Source organism: Drosophila kikkawai, chromosome 2L, assembly GCF_030179895.1.
Source record: "Drosophila kikkawai strain 14028-0561.14 chromosome 2L, DkikHiC1v2, whole genome shotgun sequence".
Lineage (NCBI taxonomy): Eukaryota > Metazoa > Arthropoda > Insecta > Diptera > Drosophilidae > Drosophila > Drosophila kikkawai.
This window is the reverse complement of record NC_091728.1, coordinates 577-20,802: the sequence shown is the minus strand read 5'-3', so window position 1 is coordinate 20,802 and position 20,226 is coordinate 577. Positions and strand designations below refer to the sequence as shown.

General features: G+C 46.0%; 2 protein-coding genes across 3 annotated transcripts; both read left to right on the top strand.

Moving 5' to 3' along the window:
• Nucleotides 1-96: 96 nt before the first annotated feature.
• Zir (dedicator of cytokinesis) lies at nucleotides 97-7,155 on the top strand. The gene is made up of 12 exons (XM_017181059.3): nucleotides 97-234; nucleotides 311-392; nucleotides 447-616; nucleotides 673-3,167; nucleotides 3,222-3,808; nucleotides 3,864-5,063; nucleotides 5,123-5,854; nucleotides 5,919-6,050; nucleotides 6,112-6,292; nucleotides 6,357-6,535; nucleotides 6,594-6,964; nucleotides 7,034-7,155. Exons 1-12 carry the CDS (start codon nucleotides 194-196, stop codon nucleotides 7,074-7,076), a joined length of 6,213 nt encoding a protein of 2,070 aa, XP_017036548.1. The 5' UTR covers nucleotides 97-193; the 3' UTR covers nucleotides 7,077-7,155.
• Nucleotides 7,156-9,251: 2,096 nt separating this feature from the next.
• On the top strand, nucleotides 9,252-15,413 carry l(2)gl (LLGL domain-containing protein l(2)gl). 2 transcript variants are annotated; one of them, XR_005991017.2, is made up of 8 exons: nucleotides 9,252-9,389; nucleotides 10,949-11,727; nucleotides 11,787-12,996; nucleotides 13,074-13,179; nucleotides 13,340-13,982; nucleotides 14,047-14,492; nucleotides 14,662-14,734; nucleotides 14,805-14,913. XR_005991017.2 is itself a non-coding variant. In XM_017181060.2 (8 exons), exons 1-8 carry the CDS (start codon nucleotides 9,306-9,308, stop codon nucleotides 15,114-15,116), a joined length of 3,510 nt encoding a protein of 1,169 aa, XP_017036549.1. In that variant the 5' UTR covers nucleotides 9,252-9,305; the 3' UTR covers nucleotides 15,117-15,413. The 2 variants fall into 2 exon arrangements, 1 of the variants encoding a protein (XP_017036549.1); XM_017181060.2 differs by lacking the exon at nucleotides 14,662-14,734 and adding an exon at nucleotides 14,984-15,413.
• The last annotated feature ends 4,813 nt before the right edge of the window (nucleotides 15,414-20,226 follow it).

Genomic DNA, 20,226 nt, shown 5'->3' with positions numbered 1-20,226 from the left:
AACGTAACGTAACGAATATTTTGTAACGTGTTTCATCGATAGCACTATCGATAATTATAAGAACAATCATCGATTCGAACGATCGCTGTACGGTCACACTTATTCTTGTTTTCCCTGCTAAAATTGTACGGAATTTGTTGTAAACCATAATTCATAAAATTAATTAATCGGACCGGCCACAGCGGACGGCGAAATGTCTAACGCACAGCGCTCGTTTGTGCAAAAGGTCTCCAAGTAAGTTGGCACCAACCGGCTATTTACATTCTTCGGCAAAGCAACGCCCAACGTTTGTTTTTACATATACATACAGGCAGTCGGCGACCGATGTGAGGAAAAATGTTTCGAGTTGTCATTTGTCAAAGGCCATAGACACGGCGCTGTGCTCTTCTACAGTAAGTTCAATTCGAGTTAATTATTCAAATGGTTAATTGCGGTCTGCGGCACAGGTTTCCCCGACAGAGCCGCTCGACTACGAGGAATTCCTCTCGCAGCATATGAACATCATAAACCGGGATCCATTGAAGCACATCCTGGACTTTCCCCAAGGAGACGTAACTGTGAAAGTCATTCCGCGGAAAATTAGGACCGTTGACCACATAGTCCCCAGCGAAAAATTGTGAGTTGTCAAACCATTGTTCGGTTAAAAAGCGCTACTAAGAAACCACATTTCAGAGCGGATTTGCCGCAACATGTCCAAGAGTGCGTCGTTTGCTACACACGCCCTTGGAAGGCAGTTGAGTACGCGCAGCGGCACCTCTCCAGCTCTTGCTATATACGCGAGCGGATTGATCGCGGCACCATTAGCCCGTCGGCATACCAACAGGAGTTTGAGATCGATAAGGACTTTGCCTCCTTCGAGGAGACGTTCGCCTACAAAAGCGAGAGCTGCACTCCCAGTTCCAGGCAGTCCATAGCGAGCCTGGCTTCGGTTAGTTCCTGCACGGACACCTTGACGCCTCGCGGCTCGTGGGCCAGCTTCGATCTCCGCCGCTCGGTGAATGATCCCCTCATACCGAATCTATTGGACAACGTTCCGCCGGAACAAATTGATCAAACCAACGAGGCGCGACGGCAGCAGGACCGTCAAGTGGCTCTCTTTTCGCTGTATCCAGAGTCTGAATTGGAGGAGAGCGTCGAGCGCAGGCTGCTGGCCGAGATTCCCATAGAACACATGGGACATCGTATTCAGGTTAAGTGTCTCCAGCTGCGGCTTGAGCTCGAGGTGGAGCCCATATTTGCCTCGATGGCCATATACGACGCCAAGGAGCGACAAAAAATATCGGAAAACTTTTACTTCGACATGAACTCGGATAGTCTGAAACGGATGTTGTCCAGTCACGTCCAGTGTGCCGACGTCAGCACCCAGAGCCATTCGGCCATATTTGAGGTGTCATACCCCAGCAACGACCTGTTTCTCGTGATTCGTCTGGAGAAGGTGCTGCAGGGCGATATTAACAACTCTGTCGAACCGTACTTGAAGGAGGACAAGGACAAGTACCGCGAGAAGGTGAAGTCGAACGCCGCCGACTATTGCGAGCGTTTGGGCAAATACCGAATGCCCTTTGCATGGACAGGAATCTACTTGACGGACGTTTTCAATGGCGACACCTTTGAGAGCAAGGACGCCGGCGGAAATGAGCGTGAGTCCTCTGCGGCCGGCACCGGCAGCAGCGGCGGCGGATTGGGTACAGCCCCTAGCTCCAATAGTTTGGATCGGAAGTCATCAACCAGTAGCTTTGACCAGCTCAGGCGCAAGGCGGACTATGTGAGCGGAACCTTGACCCGCCGCGGTTCTTTGGAACGGAAGGAGAAGCGTCGCTCGTGGTCGCCAGATGATTTCGCAAATGTTGTGGAAAACTTTCGCCCGATTACGATAACGGTTCCAAGCTTCTTTAAGCAGGAGGCAGATAAGATGAAGGACGAGGACTTGTATAAAATCCTGCCTGAGCTGAAACGACCGAGCTCGGTGATGAAAAAATACAAATGCATTCCGGGCTCCATTAAACTGGAGATCTCACCTTGCATTGAGGACGCCAAGAACTCGCTAACGCCAGAGCTGGCCAAAATAAACCCCCAGAGTGCCGAGAACACGCGCCCTGTGAAGGAAGTGCTGGAATTTCCACAGTCGGCTATTTTTAATCCACACTACACCTACCGCAATCTGCTGTTCGTTTCGCCGAAGGAACTTAACTTCTCGTCGCGTGCGGGCTCAGCCCGCAATATTGCCGTACGCATACAGTTGATGGCGGGCGAAACGCCCAAGGATGCGGTAAATGCCATTTACGGAAAGTCGTCTTGCCCGAAATTCTCAACCGAGGCATTCACGGCTGTCAACTACCACAACAAGTGCCCGTCGTTCTACGATGAGATAAAGATCGCCCTGCCTGCCTCAATAAAACAGCATCATCACCTATTTTTCACCATCTACCACGTGTCCTGCCAAAAGAAGCCGCAGGACGTGCAACCGTCGGTGGAGACTCCAATTGGCTACACATGGCTTCCCTTATTGGAGGACGGCAAGCTCAAGGTTGGAGAGTTCAATCTGCCCGTTATGTTGGAATCACCGCCGGAAAACTACTCCTTTATACCTCCAAATGTGCATCTCCCCGGGATCAAGTGGCTGGATAATCACAGGGCAGTGTTCGCCATTAACGTGGAAGCAGTGACCGCAATTCATACGCTGGACCCTGCTCTGGATCGCTTCTTTCTGATCTGTGAGTACCTGGATACTCGCAATATACCCTCTCATATTGGTGAGGGAAATATAGAAGCGGAGCTCAAGAAGTGCTTGCTGGACATCGAGAATGCGAGTCGCGAGGCGTTGGTGAGGCATCTCCCATTGGTCCTGGATAAACTTATCGAGCTGCTGGTGATGACCCACAAGGTCGGGGGCCAGTCTATGTCCCTGGGCTCTACGGTCTTCGAAGTTCTGTGCTTGGTCTCGTCCCTCCTGTCCATCCTGAACGACGATCTCATAGTGGACCAATACGGACGGCAGAGTTTGCTCTCGACGTATGTGCAGTTTCAGTGCAAAATTCCCCATCCCCTGCATAGCAAGCCGAGGATAACGTGCAGTCGCGGCACAACGGAGGAGCTGCAAGTGAGCGAGTCCTACAGCAGCCTGTATGACAATGTGATGGCCAGTGGGCGAAATGTGGATCGAAAAGGTAGTATGGGGTCCAACATCCACACGCCATTTACTAAATAGTTATATTTTTTAGACCCATCAATAGATATTATTCACTCGATCGTGGGACGCGATGTCCAGGTGCGGCTGCTACACGAAGAACTGGCCCTGCACTGGGTCGTTGCCAGCGGGAAAGCCGCCGAATTAGCCATGTCGAATTCGTGGTTTCTATTTGAGCTTATAGTCAAGTCAATGATTGAACATTTGCATAACTCGAACACCCTCAACGGGCCGCGTAGGAACCGTTTCCCACACCAGGTCAACGACGATTTGTCTACTCTGGTGCACCTAGTCACCACAAAGGTAGTTGGCTATCATTGCAGCGAACCCAAGTTGGCACAGTCTCTGAATGCCAGCTTAGGCTTCTTCATTTTCGACATATTGAGCATCATGGACCGAGGATTTGTCTTCGGCCTGATCAAGACATACACGAAGGTTCTGATTTCCAAAAACGCCTCGATACCAGATTTAATGAACTATAAAATAGACTTCTTAAGAATTGTGTGTAGCCACGAGCACTTCGTTGCCCTTAACTTACCGTTTGGAACCTCGTACACCATGGTCTCTGCGCCCTGCAGCCCCACGCCAAGCACCACATCGAGCAACAGCCAGACTTCATGCGTAAGTTGGGTAAAAATGCATACAAATGTGTATTGATTTCTATACTATCTGACAGGGATCATTGGAACGAGCTCTCCACGCGGATCTCAGCCAGGAGTTCCTTCAACAACACTTTCTGGTCGGGCTGGTTCTCAGCGACTTGGCTGCAGTAATGGAGGTTCCGAACCCTCAGCTACACGGAAAGGCTATTCGCTGCGTTCTTAACCTGATGACATCGCATGATCTGGACACTCGGTACAGCGACACGGAGGCACGTGCCAGGGTGGCGGCGCTTTACATACCCCTGCTCTCCATAGTCATGGACGGCATTCCGCAATTGCATCAGCATGGACTTGACCAGGACCGCTTGCAGCAGATCGGCCAGCTCGAAGACTACCAAGGGCCCCACCAAACCATGACAACAAGCACCATAAACCCAGAAGTGGCGTATGCAATATCCGGCAGTCGCCCATACTCGTACATGAGTGAGCAGGTCAAGAGCAAGTCTCCATTCAGCTCAGAGAACACTCGCCACCTGTTGGTCTGCTTCCTTTGGGTGATGAAGAATTTGGAGCGGAGTATTCTGTACCGTTGGCTGCTGGGCCTGAGTCCGCACAGAGTGCACCAAATGCTGCAGGTTGTAAACGTTAGCCTCAAAACGTTCGAGTATACGGGGCAGAGACACGTCCCCACCACACTGAAGCGGACAAACACTCAAAGCTTTAGGAAAAATGTGTCCACGGACGTGAAGGAGAAGCTGGAGGAATGCATAAGGGGCACGAACTCTGCACGCTACGATCTGATAAACAGACGGAAGGATCGCAACTCGACGGAGAAGTTTCGCTGGCGAAAGGACCAGATGCCCTACCGCTCGCAGTATGCGGACAGTGCGGGCAAAAGTGAGCATGAAATCGAGTTGAGTCACTTTATTGAGGGTTCGCTGGCCACAGAAGCAGCCCTTGTGCTCCTGGACACCCTTGAAATTATTGTTCACGTGGCTGCCAACCTCCACCACAATCTCCTGGGGACCGTGCTTAAGGTGTTGCTGCATGCCCTGTCCCGAAACCAATCAACTTTGGCACTGCAAAACTTGTTTGCCTCGCAGCGCGCACTAATCTTTAAATTTCCGAACCTGCTATTCGACGAGGAGACCGATATATGTGCCGACTTGTGTTTGATTCTACTGAAGCACTGCGGGTCCCTTTTACCCGGAATTCGCTCCCAAGCAGCTGCATCCCTATATCTACTAATGAGACAGAACTTCGAGATCGGCAATGTATGTATACGTTTGCAAAAATTCAAATTAAGTGACATTTTTTTCGTGTTTTCTTTCAGAATTTCGCCCGCGTCAAAATGCAAGTGACAATGTCGTTGAGTTCGCTTGTTGGTACGAGCACGGTGTTCAGCGAACAGTCTCTGCGGCGCGCACTGAAAACAGTTCTTGTGTACGCCGAGTCGGACTCTGATCTCCAGGACACGTCATTTCCAGAGCAAGTGCAGGACCTGCTGTTCAATCTCCATATGATACTGTCCGATACCGTGAAGATGAAGGAGTACCAGGAGGACCCGGAAATGCTGCTTGATCTTATGAATCGTATTGCCAAGGGCTACCAGAATAATCCCGATCTGAGGCTGACTTGGCTGGAGAACATGGCCAAGAAACACCGTGAGCGTGCGAACCATACGGAGGCAGCCATGTGCTATGTGCACGCAGCCGCTCTGGTCTCTGAATATCTCAGCATGCTGGAGTCACAGACCCATCTTCCCGTTGGCGCCGTCAGTTTTCAGCGCGTCTCTCCAAACACTCTTATGGAGTCTGCCGTGTCAGACGACGTCCTCAGTCCAGGGGAAGATGGTATATGCCTGGGAAATCACTTTACGGAAACGGGGCTGAAGGCTTTGCTGGAAGAGGCCTCCAATTCGTTTCAAGTAGCCGGCATGTACGAAGCCATGAACGAGGTGTACAAGATTCTCATTCCCATCTGCGAGGCCAACAGAGATTTCCAGAAACTCAGCAAAGTGCACGGCAAACTGCAGGAAGCCTTCAACAGAATAGCCCAGCTACAGGTAGATACTTTATTTATTTTCCATTTCTTGGTGCGATATATTTTTGTGCTCATATTTAAAACAGGGAAAAAGGGTGTTCGGCACATACTTTCGAGTGGGCTTTTACGGAGGCAAATTCGGAGACCTGGACCAGCAGGAATTTATTTACAAAGAACCAACCTTGACAAAGTTACCAGAGATTTTCAGCCGGCTCCAGGTAACAATAAATGACGCCTTAATTGAACGAAACAGATTTTATTGTTCAATATATGCCGCAGAACTTCTACACTGAACGTTTTGGACCGGACTCAGTCCACATAATCAAGGACTCGAATGCGGTTGATATAAGCTCTCTGGATCCCGACAAGGCGTACATTCAGATCACGTATGTAGAGCCATACTTTGAAACGTACGAGATGCGTCATCGGGAAACATACTTTGAGAGAAACTTCAACATCAGTAAGCATTAGATTGCTCTTAATACGGTCTTAATTTAGCTACATATAATGGTTTTTTTTAACAGAACGCTTTATATATGCGACGCCGTTCACGAAAAACGGAAAGGCCCATGGCGAACTCCATGAGCAGTGTAAACGGAAGACGATTCTAACCACGGCCAACCACTTCCCGTACGTCAAGACCAGAATCATGGTCATTAGCCGGCAGCAAATAGTCTTGGAACCCATTGAGGTGGCAATAGAGGTAAGCCAAATCAAGGCCATGCGTTTCAAACAAATCTAACTCGAATCTTTTTAATTAGGATATCCAAAAGAAAACTGTGGAGTTGGCGGCTGCAACTAACCAAGAGCCTGCCGACCCAAAGATATTGCAAATGGTGCTGCAGGGGTGCATAGGAACCACCGTGAATCAAGGCCCAATGGAAATGGCAAGCGTGTTTCTTTCAAATCTCTCCGACGGCACCACCGTGCCAACCAAGCATCAAAACAAGCTGCGGCTATGCTTTCGAGAGTTTTCGAAGCGCTGTGCAGATGCCCTGAAGAAGAATCGCAACCTGATACTGTCAGATCAGAAAGATTACCAGCGGGAACTGGAGCGCAACAACGATCGGTTCATCGAGCGCTTGACGCCCTTTATCACTCTGACAGCAGCTCAGAGCCATGGCGTTGTTAAGTATGTCTCACTATATAATTATTTCCCCTAGTTCTTCAGTTAAACCTGCATACATTTTATTACTTTCAGGGCCAACGCGTACAACAATAAAAGCACTCCGCTGAAATGGTAAATTCTGCTGTACGCAGCGGTGAGAGCATTTTTTAAACAGATCCCTTGTAATTCCATGTCTAGCGTTGCGGATTATTTTAAGTAAGTTGCGTATCATCTCTGAAGGTTCAATTGGCCAATATTTGACCGATCGATCCTCTTAATTCCGTTAAGTTAGAATAAATCTTCCAAACACTCGTATATGGTTCAACACCAAATATTTTAACCAAAAATATTTAACAGTGACTAATAATTAAATGCACTTTATTCTATGCATTTATATTTTATAAAACTATTGAACGAATTACCAACAAAAAACGCTGTTTAAAATATTTATACTTTTCCTTCTCGCTCAGATGAAATTATTTTATTATTTCAACAAATTTAAGCGTATTTTCCATCAAAGTTGCCAACCTTATTAAGATACATCGTATATCAGCTGTGGTTTGCGTATCAGGTGTGGCACTGGATTTTTTAGGGCGATAACTGACAAACATCGATAGCATCGATTCTATTTCTAGCATATTTTTCTTTCAATTTAGCTATTTTGGCGCATTCAATTCTGGCTGTTTCTAGCATTTTTCTTACAATGTAGCCATTTTAGCGCATTCAATTCTGGCTATTTCTAGCATATTTTCTTCAATTTAGCTATTTTGCCGCATTCAATTCTGGCTATTTCTAGCATATTTTTTTCAAAATTAGCTATTTTGGCGCATTCAATTCTGGCTATTTCTAGTATATATTTTCTTTCAATTTAGCAATTTTTGCCCATGCAAGTCTGGCCACACTGTTGTGAGGAGTAGCGTCGTGTTGAAGAATTTTTTCCCCTCAGTTAAAATACGTTCACAATATCCAGATCTGCACGGCCGTATTATTTACGTCTTCGCCCATTATCAGTGTTGTCCATGTTTATTTTATTTTACCAACGGAAGCGAAAGCAATTGTGATTCGTGCAAGCCCCCATAAACATATGTATGTATGTGTCAAAGAGTGAGAGAAAAGATCGTTTATTTGGGAGCCACCGCCTTCAGTGCGCAGCGGCAACTAAATTAATTTGTGCAAGTGTTAAAAAAAGTATTCAGAGTTAATAGTGTGATCGTAATTTTGTTTATCAACGGCCTGCCTGCACGTTTTTGCTGCAGGTGTACATAAAAACCCTCGGTGAGTCAGCCACGCAAACGGTCTGCAAACATTCTTGTTTTTCTATGGTAATTCCGTGCCCGACACATACATACATACGTTGTTCGTGGCGATATGCATGTGTGTGTATGTCTACATACATGAATGGATATGCCGGCGTAAAATGGCAAGTTTGCGATCGGACCGTAGAAAAAATTAGGTCATCATTCCGCGCACCTAAAATCAGTTGCTTCCAGCTCACCTGGCTGGTTGTGTTGGTTATCGCCTGAACTCTAAAATCCCGAATATTGTCAGAGGTTATTTGCCGTTCTTTAATTATTGAATGGACTTTGTTGCTAGTTTTGAAAATGTTCATTGAATGCGCATATATGTACCACGCACACATTTATACATACATAAACACATTAACGGGATTTTGTTTTCATGTGCAACGCAGTGTATCGAATTCATTAATATGAAATACATACATATATGTATGTTTGTATATATGTACAAGCAAATGCATAGCCATCGCTTAAACCGAGCGTTGTACTTTTGTAGCAGTTTTTTTAATTAATCATAATTTTGTGTATAACACTAAAGTTTTTTTTGGGTTTTCAATCGCAACAAATTGTATGTATGTATACTTTCATTTCGTCTCGATCGCTGTCCCGCTCAGTTGTGTATGTAGTGGTGCCCATGTACCATAGTTGGTATATCTAGTTACATATGTATGTAGATATTTACATGCCTACAGTGTTCACCACGATACAACCGCCTACAAACGTTTCCCCCTGACGTCCATTAAAAATTGCTACAACTCGTTTGGCAAGTCTTGTAAGCAGCCAGTTCTTGTTGGTTTGAATGTTTTTCTGTGTGTTATTTTAGCAGAAAATAGATGCTCTTATAATCAAATATATAGTTTTAAATAAATTAAAATATGTTCTTATGTACTTTTTTTTAAAAACTGGTTACAATTTAGACATTTTTAATTTGAAATTAAATTAAAATGATTATTATTATAATTTGAACAGCTTAAATTAGTAGTTATTGATCTTCTATTTTGATTTATTTTCAGGCATAAGGGCACAAACATATTTAAAGGAGGTTCTTCACACAAAATCGCGGAACAATGTTGAAGTTTATACGAGGAAAGGGACAACAGCCCACGGCGGAGAGACAACGCCTGCAGAAGGATCTTTTTGCCTATCGCAAGGTAAAAGTTTTTGGCTTAACTACTGATAAAAGCTTTTATCAGCGCAGCCTAGAGGTTTACGCCGATGGTTAAAGGCATCGGCGGCGGCGTAGAGGTCAAAATGACTCGGCGGCGGCGGCGTAGTAGTCAGAAAGAACCGGCGGCGGCGGCGCGTCAAATAAGGCAAAAAGGCCATTTTAATGAGTTATTTTTTTTTTTTTAAGTTTTATAAAGAACAATGACACTGAAGGCCGCGCTGAAGCTGCGCCGATGCCGCACCAGCGGCGCGCCGCGGCGCGCCGTTATTTTCATCATTTGGCGGCGGCGCGTCAAATAAGGCAAAAATCGGCGGCGGCGGCGGCGTGGCGCGGCGGCGTATATGTCTAGCGCAGCCACACCCAGTTGCCCAGCATTTTTTTTTTTTCTTTTTTGAGCCTAATGTGGGGAATGCATGCTCTTATCTTAAGTAGTTCAAAGCACACTGCTCCTTCATGTTAGCTAGGTGTGCCTGTCAATTTAAAGCGCTCGCTTTGCCGAGCGTAGAAGAGCCTTTTAAATTGAGCGCACCAATTGACATATTCAATTAAAGGGTCGACAGTATTTTATTAATTTTTTCTTTTCTACTGCTATTAGTCATAATGATGGCCCTGAATAAATCGGCCAAAAAGAACAGTAATACAAATTTTAGCTTTTAAAGCATTTTACCTTACGACTTCAATGTACACGCGAAGTAGCCCAACGACGATGTCATCGAGTTCGTAGCGACGATTGTTTCAATGACATCATCCGCAGTTCTTTACCATTCATGCAAATATTTTGGAATCTGCCGGCGCTTATAGAGACACTGAGGTTTAATTTCATCCCTATTTAACATATTGCCTTGGGAATTTTTACGATGTTACACCTGAGTCCATTTAAATTGAAAGCCTACTGCTTTTAAAATTAGTCATCAATATCGTGTAGCATGTATCATCAAGCAAGAACACACAACGCAATCAGGACAAATATAGTCGCCAGCCAGTGCCACGAAGGGAGTGTAGTTGATAAGATTAGCTTTATTTGTTTTATGGGCCGTGTAAATGGTTTGGCTTCAGAAATACCCGTATATCGAGGGAACAAAATATTTCGATTGTTTAGGTAGATAGCCGCCATACAAACTGCTGATAAGATTAAAAAAGCGTACCAAGAACTGAGGTAAAAAATTGCTGCACCTGTAAGTGGGTCAAAAAACCACGAACCAACCAGCTACCTTCAGCTCTTAAGCCCCATAACTCAAATTACAGTAAGCTTTCAGAGAAACAAAATATGCTTTTCTCGGTTTTTGGTAGTATTTAAACATGCAGCAATATTATAAATATGTATATTAATTTGGGCTAAGACTAACCACAAATAATAGCTAATTTATTGTTCCTTTTTCCCTTTTAAACTTTATTATCCGTTATCCGTGGTCTCACAACGAAACAATGCATTAATCAGGACACATAAGCGTAAAGACATTTAATTACCTATTTAAGTACCACACGACCTTGCCCAAATATTTAAAAATACAACTTCTAATTTGTTAATTTTATTTTTTTTAGACGGCACAGCATGGCTTTCCTCACAAGCCATCTGCATTGGCATTTGATCCTGTTTCTAAGCTAATGGCGATTGGCACGCAAACAGGAGCAATAAAAGTATATGGCCAGCCCGGTGTAGAATTGTACGCACAGCACACGCTGGTAAACAATTCTGCAGCAGAGCTCAATGTTCAGCAACTGGAATGGGTCTACGGCACAGGCCGCATCCTCTCACTAACAGCAGCAAATCAACTAATATTGTGGGAGCCTGTTGGATCGACATTGGTGCCAATAAAAACACTGCCTTTCGACGGAAAGCTTAAAAAAGTATCTTCCCTTTGCTGTTCTTCCAACAATGATGTGCTGTGGATTGGAACGGAAGGTGGCAACATATACCAACTTGATCTGCATACCTTTACCATAAGGGAGCCTGTAGTTTACCATGACGTTGTGTTGGAACAGGTGCCCCCCACTTACAAGTTAAACCCAGGTGCAATTGAGTCAATTTGCCAACTTCCCAATGCGCCGAACAAACTGCTCATAGCCTATAATCGTGGCCTTTGCGTTTTGTGGGATTTCGAATTATCTTCCGTTGAACGAGCCTACATAGCCCCTGGACATGGGCAAAGCGTTGGCCTTTCAGTTAATATGGCTGGATCGGAATTTAGCTGGTATCATGCGGACGGTTCGTATGCAACCTGGAATATCGATAGCGCCGAACAGCCCCAAAATGTTAACTACGTCCCTTACGGTCCGGATCCATGCAAGAGCATTAATCGGCTGTATAAGGGCAAGCAAGGGTAAATATATTTTGTAATTTCAAACGACAAATAAATTAAAATAATTCTATACTTTTCAGATCCAACGATGTTGTTGTCTTTTCCGGTGGCATGCCGCGCTCGGCATATGGAGATCATAATTGCGTGTCCGTACACGTGAGCGATGGACAAAAAGTGTGTCTTGACTTTACGTCTAAAGTCATTGACTTCTTCGTCACCTTCAAAGATGACAGCGACGTTGCTGAAGTGTTGATTGTACTCCTGGAAGAAGAACTTTGTGCCTACGATCTAACGGACTCAAATATTTCCGCGATCAAGGCGCCATACCTTCACTCCGTGCACGCATCTGCAGTTACATGCAACTACTTGGCCTCCCAAGTCACTCAGAGCGTGTATGACAGGATTCTCAGAGCGGGCGATGAGCAAGATATTGACTACAGCAATATTGACTGGCCCATTACCGGCGGTGTTATACCGGATGACGCCGCTGACTCTGATAAGGAGGACGAGGCCCCCGGATATGAAATCCTTTTAACTGGCCATGAAGATGGTTCTGTTAAATTCTGGGATTGTACCGGAGTATTGCTGAAACCCATTTACAACTTCAAAACTGACATTATTTTTGGAAACGAACACGAATATCGGGAGGATGCTGCCGCAGATGTCAGTGCGGAACATCCTAATGCTGAACAACTGGATGAGGGAGAGCCGCCATTTCGAAAGTCTGGCCTCTTTGATCCATACTCCGATGATCCGCGGTTGGCCGTAAAAAAAATAGCGCTCTGCCCAAAGACTGGACAGTTAATTGTTGGCGGCACAGCAGGCCAGATTGTTATTGCAGATTTCGACGACACTTCCGAGGCAAAGAACTCTTTGAAATACAATTCCATGAATTTGGTCAGCGATCGCGATGGATTCGTATGGAAGGGTCATGATCAGCTAAATGTACGGCTAAACTTATTGGAAGAAACCGCCCGTCCTTTAACTGAGAACGGCGTAAACATAACAGGAGTGCTCCAGGTCTTGCCGCCAGCCAGTATCACTTGCATGGCCCTTGAAGCAAACTGGGGCCTTGTGTCTGGTGGAACTGCGCATGGGTTAGTGCTGTTTGACTTTAAGAATTTTGTTCCGGTCTTTCACCGCTGCACGTTAAATCCAAACGACCTCACTGGCGCCGGTGAGCAGTTGTCTCGTCGAAAGTCGTTTAAGAAATCACTGCGGGAGTCATTTAGGAAGCTTCGAAAGGGCCGATCAACACGGAACAATCCCACCAATCAAGTGCCAACGACTGTAAGTATCCTTCTTTTTCAAGAAGAATGCATTGTTCCTAGGAGTTTTATTCTATTTTTTTTTATTTATATATGCAGCTAGAAGCGCGCCCTGTTGAGCGACAAATAGAGGCACGGAATACTGACGACGGGCTGGGATCGATGGTGCGGTGTTTGTTATTCGCGAAAACATATGTTACAAACGGTGAGTGTTAATTTATACTATCGATTTTAATAGGCACCCAACCGTCAATTAATGTAAATCTAGGTGCAACTTGTTAATTGCATTCATTGAGTCCTAGAGATTTATGATGTAAATAATACTTTGTTTTAATAAAATGTTATATATACTTCATCTATTGCAGTCAACATAACGTCGCCTACTTTGTGGTCAGCAACAAATTCCAGTACAGTCTCCGTCTTTCTTCTGCACCTGCCGCCAGCGCAGACAGCTGCGACTTCAGTTCCGCCGGCAAGCGGGAATGCTCCTCCACAGACGCCTCGACGCATTTCCGCACAGCTTGCCAAAGAAATTCAATTGAAGCATCGTGCGCCTGTGGTGGGAATTTCTATTTTCGACCAGACAGGCTGCCCTGTAGATCAGTTGAACGCAGGAGAAAACGGAACACCTCCACATCGCCTTCTTATCGCTTCCGAAGAGCAATTTAAAGTCTTTTCACTGCCGCAATTGAAGCCGATTAATAAGTATAAGCTAACCGCCCACGAGGGTGCTCGCATTCGACGCATCCACTTCGGATCATTTAATTGCCCCATATCGCCGGAGTTGTTGCAAAGTCTTCACGCCAACAGCCCCACCAAGTCTACCCGATCACATGGCGATGGAGATGGGCCTGCCAATATCAGCGGAAGGTCGGCTGCTGGGCGTAGAGAATTGTACCACGAAATGGCTTTGATTTGCTTGACCAACATGGGAGATATTATGGTTTTGTCAGTGCCTGAGCTAAAAAGACAACTTAATGCCGCCGCCGTGCGACGTGAAGATATCAAGTAAGTAGCAGTTTTGGTAACCATATCACAAAATGAAATATTAATAATGTTTTTTTGTTCTTAGTGGAATTTCGTCGGTTTGTTTTACCAATGCTGGTGAAGCCCTATATATGATGTCTTCTTCTGAGCTGCAGCGCATAGCTCTAGCAACGAGCAAGGTTGTACAACCAACCGGCATTGTTGAAGTTGAGCCCTTAGAGAGCGAAGATTTGGTACTCGAGGCGAATGACGAGGAAGAAAGCGATAAGGAAAAGGACGTCAATATTGAGGTGGTTAACAATGGCGAGACCAAGGAGCTGCCGGTGGCTACGCAACGCTCGAAGCCAGTTGAATCTAGCGTAGATCGAAATAGCCTTCATCTAACCAATGGAGTGACAAATAATAACTCGCCAAGCCGTGCCAACGAGACCATCACCAGCTCTATAGGTGACATTACCGTTGACTCTGTACGTGACCATTTAAACACCACGACAACTACATTATGTTCGACAACTACAGAGGAGACTGTGGGTAAGTGAACCACGCATACCTAAGCAAATATTCTCTTCATCAGTGTGTTGTAATTGTAATTCGTAAATAGGCATACTTTTCTGTTTTTGTGTTACGCCATATCGATCATCAGCTCGGTTTTAATGCAATTATTCAAATTTTTAATCATTTATTTACCCTTTGATTTTAGATATGCGCCGCAACCGACAATAAATACAGTTCAATATTCTTAGTTTTAACACGGTCCCACTTTTTACCCAAAGTTATGCATGCCTCTTATATATATTATACTCTTTCATTATTATTTACGATGATATCCATATATAAATATAGGTCGCCTATCAGTGCTTAGCACGCAAACAAACCAAGCCACTACCACCGTGAACATGAATGACATTTCGGATATTAATATTCCCAACCTAATGGACTTGAAATCTAAAAGGTTACTATATCCCATTTTATATATTTTTATTGCTCTTCTAATTCTCTTAATCTCTAACTTTACCCAACAGCAACACTACGGAAACAAGCACTAGTTCGGTAGTAATAAAATCAATTATTACAAGCATATCACACGAAAAGACAAACGGAGAGAGCGAAATAAGAACGACGAGGACGACAGCGCACGAAGAAAGTGAATTTTAATATTAAAAGTATTAGTTTAACTATCAAGAAAATAATATGAGGTCAAAAAAACAGCAAGTGAAAAAGACCCGCAATTTAAACACATATTTTAAGCTTAAAAATATGGTATATTTTAATATGAATTTTAAGAAAATTGTTTTGTAATCAATTACTTTTTTAAAGCCTTTTGCCTTGGGCTTGTTTTTTCCACACATAACGAATATATAAGTAAAATAAGTACATATTATACATATTATTAATGAGGAATGGCCCGATATGTGGTGCACATTTAACCTTTTTAATTTAATGTGACTTTCATTTAACTGTTTTATTTTCTTGGAAAAGGGTATTCTTCATTTATTTGTAAGTACTGCCTTGTCTAAGTTCACAGCAGCAATCTCTTTTTAGCTAATGAAAGACTGTCAAACCCCAGTCCATTCCGATTCCCGCTAAACTTGAGGCTAAGCTTCTGGGCCTGCTTGAGGCGCTGATGCTTGGCCGCCCGCTTGGCCTTGCTCTCCCGCTCCTTCTCCTCCTTCACCTGCGACTTGGAGGGACCCAGCGCCGGCCGCTGCTCCGGCTAATCCCCGAGGTAGAAGGAGGAGGATGACGAGGCCGTAAAGTTGACATTTCCATCCGAGAACTTGGTGTTGATGACCGTCGGCTGACCGCTGGCAGAGGTCGTGGTAGTGGTTGTATTGGTATTGATGGAGCTGCCGCTGGCCAGAAGCGAGTGCTCATGACTCTGCGACGCCTCGGCGGCGAAGGCTTTTCCACGGCCACCGGCAGCGACAGGAAGTACTCGTGCCGCTACGACACGTTGTGACAGTCCTGGCAGGTGAGTATCTTTTCAATTTGGAAAGGCTGGTGCGAACCCTAGGTCGGGTGCAGCGCCAGGAAAAAACATGCATTTTATTTTTACTTTTCCGAAAAACAATAACAAAAAAAAAGTGTGACCCGTGAGGGTGTAAAGAAAATCCTAAATATTGATATTTACACAGCCTTATAATTTTAGTATTATTGCATCGTGATATATCGAACATCGATATTTTAAAGAAATACCTTAATATTTCCTCGTAAGGCACACTTTGCGACCTTACGTTAACGTTATTTACATTAATACTACATGAAAACACGTGGGTCGCATTTGTATGTGCATGCCAGTCCGGAAACTAATAGCAAAAGGATAGTACAGCAGGTCAGGATGTAAAGAAAAAAAAGAATAGCAAAAATATAGTACGGCCGCTGAGGGTGTGAAGAATATTTAAAAATATATATATTTACACAGACTAATATTTTTAGTATTTATGCATCGGGATATATCGAGCATCGATATTTTAAAGAAGTACCTTAATATTTCATCGTAAGACACTATGCAGCCTTACGTTAACGTTATTTACATTAATACCAAATAAAAACACGTAGGCAACATTTGACGTAGGGGAAAACATAGTGTGGCCGACAGAATATGCTAGATGAATTTTAAGAAAAGCTATATTTTCAGCTAAAAGCTAGTTTATAATATGCAAAAACTAGCTTATAATAAGCTAAACTGGCAATACTTTCCACTGACGATCTGGTTCTTTTGGTCGCTCGGACAGCAAAGCCTGGCAACGCTATTGACTAGGTCACGGAAGGTCTGGCAACGCTGTTTTCAGTTCACAGAATGTCTGGCAACACTGTTTCTAGTTCACGAGGCGTCTGGCAACACTGTTTACTGGTTCACGAGAAGTCTGGCAACACGAGTTACTAGTTCACGGCAAGTCTTGCAACACGATTTACTAGTTCGCAGGATGTCTGGCAACACGGTTTACTAGTTCACAGGAGGTCTGGCAACACTGGATGCAGCATACCAGTGTTGCCAGACTTTTCGTCTCAAGCAACCAATAGTACCAGATCGTCAGCTAAATAAATCGCCAAAAAATACCAGTACTTAGTTGGCTATAAAAATATCGTGACTTGGTATTTTTCAAGTATGTTCTTCTGGTCACACTAAGCCTCGCCCTATATAAGACGGGCAGCAGCAGTGGCGAAGCCAGTAGGCTGTTGACCGGCGAGCGGTCAAGTACTCCGGGGGAGGAGTAGCTGGAATCCTCCCCCGGATGGAACGACTGACGGTCAAGTACTCCGGGGGAGGAGTAGCTGGATTCCTCCCCCGGATGGAAAGACTGGCGGTCAACTACTCCGGGGGAGGAGTAGCTGGAATCCTCCCCCGGATGGAACGACTGGTCGTCTGGGGCCCCACCTCGGACTCTCGGCGCGTCCACCGGGACTGGAGGTCACCCCGTTCTCCGAGCGCTTCCGCTGGAACTGGAGGCCACCTCGTGCTCCAAGCACTTCAGCCAGCACTGGAGGTCACCCCGTGCTCCAAGCGTTCCCACCGGCACTGGAGGCCACCCCTTTCTCCAGGCGTTCCAACCGGCACTGGAGGCTACTTCGCGCTCCCACCGGCACTGGAGGCCACCACGTGCTCCAAGCGCTTCAGCCGGCACTGGAGGCCACCACGTGCTCCAAGCATTTCTACCAGCACTGGAGGTCACCCCGTGCTCCAGGCGTTCCCACCGGCATTGGAGGCCACCACTTGCTCCAAGCCCTCCCGGCGGCACTGGAGGCCACCAAGTGCTCCAAGCGTTTCAGCCGGCACTGGAGGTCACCCCGTGCTCCCACCGGCACTGGAGGTCACCCCGTGCTCCCACCGGCACTGGAGGCCACCACGTGCTCCGAGCGCTTTCGCCGGCACTGGAGGTCACCCCGTGCTCCAGGCGTTCCAACCGGCACTGGAAGCTACCCCGTGCTCCAAGCGCTTCCGCTGGAACTGGAGGCCACCCCGTGATCCCACCGGCACTGGGGGTCACCCCGTGCTCCCACCGGCACTGGAGGTCACTTCGTGCTCCCACCGGCACTGGAGGCCACCACGTGCTCCAAGCGCTCCCGGCGGCACTGGAGGCCACCCCGTGCTCCAAGCGCTTCCGGCGGTACTGGAGGCCACCCAGTGCTCCAGGCGTTCCAACCGGCACTGGAGCCGGGCGGTTCTGTACGTCCGTGATGACTTTGTTCGTCCGTGTAAGTGTTTTTTTATCCTGATATATTATTGATATAATTTAAGAACTGCCTTTAAATTTAAATTAAAAATTTGGCGGTTAAATTAATTTATTGACTAACCGATCTAGAAAATGGCGACACCAGTATTGCCAGACAAATATTTCAATTTAAATTCGAAATTGGCGGTTAAATTAATTTTTAGTATTTTTTTACACTGATATATTATCATCGATATATTTGAAAAACTGCCTTAAAATTTAAATAAAAAATTTGGCGGTTAAATTAATTTATAGTATTTTTACATCTCGATATATTAATCATCGATGTTTTTGAAGAAGTACCTTTAAATTTAAAATTGGCGGTTAAGAGCGACCAATAGTACCAGATCTTCAGCTGAATATATCGGCAAAAAATACAAAAAATTAGTTGGATATAAAATATCGATACTTGGTATTTTACAAATATATTCTTTTGGTCACACTTAGCATCGCCCTATATAAGACGAGCAGCTGCAGTGGCAAAGCCAGTAGGCTGTTGACCGGCGACCGGTCAAGTACTCCGGGGGAGGAGTAGCTGGAATCCTCCCCCGGATGGAACGACTGACGGTCAAGTACTCCGGGGGAGGAGTAGCTGGAATCCTCCCCCGGATGGAACGACTGGCGGTCTTAGTACTCCGGGGGAGGAGTAGCTGGAATCCTCCCCCGGGTGGAACGACTGGCGGTCTTAGTACTCCGGGGGAGGAGTAGCTGGAATCCTCCCCCGGATGGAACGACTGGTCGTCGCATCTGCGTCCCGGGCTCTCGCCGCCGCCGGCACTGGACGCCACCATGGACTCTAGGCGCCTCCACCGCCACTGGATGCCACTATGGACTCTCGGCGCCTTTACCGGCATTGGACGCCACCATGGACTCTCGGCGCTCCGGACTCCAGGCGCCTCCACCGGCACTCGACGCCACGCCGGGCTCTAGGCGTTTCCTCTGCCACTGGACGCCACCCCAGGATCTAGGCGCTTCCACCTGGACTGGAGGCCACAGGGTGAGCTGTGCGTTCGTATGGGAGTCAGGCGCCTCCGCGGGAACCGGGAAGTTCCGTTCGTCTTCACTGGAACCGGGCATCCGTGTGGATTCGGAGCGCCTTTTCGAATATCGGGCGGCAGTGTGCGCGCGTTGGGCTCCGGGAGCCTTTACGGAAATCGGGCGATAGTGTGCGCGCGTGTTGGCTCCAAGAGCCTTTACGGAAATCGGTTGGTAGTATGCGCGCGTGTGGGCTCCAAGAGCCTTTGCGGTAATCGGTCGGTAGTATGCGCGCGTGTGGGCTCCAAGAGCCTTTACGGAAATCGGTCGGTAGTATGCGCGCGCGTGTGGGCTCTAAGAGCCTTTACGGAAATCGGTCGACAGTATGCGCGCGTGTGGGCTAAAAGCTCATTTTCGGAAATCGGGCGGTAGTGTGCGCGCGTGTGGTCTTAGGACGCCCCAGCGGAACTGGTCGTCTGTGTGGGCTCCAAGCCCCTTCACTGGATTTATCCCAGGTGTCATCCCCTGAAGAGGATTGTAAAGGATGTATATTGTGGAGCCAAGCACGCTTTCTTTCGGAACACAGGTGAGTTTTTCCATAACTTTTTAATACACTTCCAATAATTTGTCTATAACCATCGGATATTCCGATGACAGTTTTTCCATTTTTTTTTTATAAAATAAAGTTTTTTTGGTTTCTTTACAACTTTGATTCTACAAGTTATAGTCTACTATTATCGTATATCTAAACAACGTGTAGTAAAGGTAAAGGAAAGTTAACATTTCAATTTACATTAGTTTATTTGCCGGGTCGGCAGCTCCCGGATAGTGACTGTCCTTAGTCGTCATTTTCCTCGTATAGCAGGCAGTACATTGATGGCCACATTCCATTTACAGGCCCAGTTGTCAAATTTCTTCAGTAGTGTCTGAAGTTTGCCTGTTGCACTATAGACGCAGCTGGATCTTGCCAGAACTGCGGTATCATTTGCATATCTTGCAGCACACGCGCTCACTGCTTAGGTGCGTACCCTTTTAATAACTTGTCTATAACATTCGGATATTCCAATGTAAGTTTT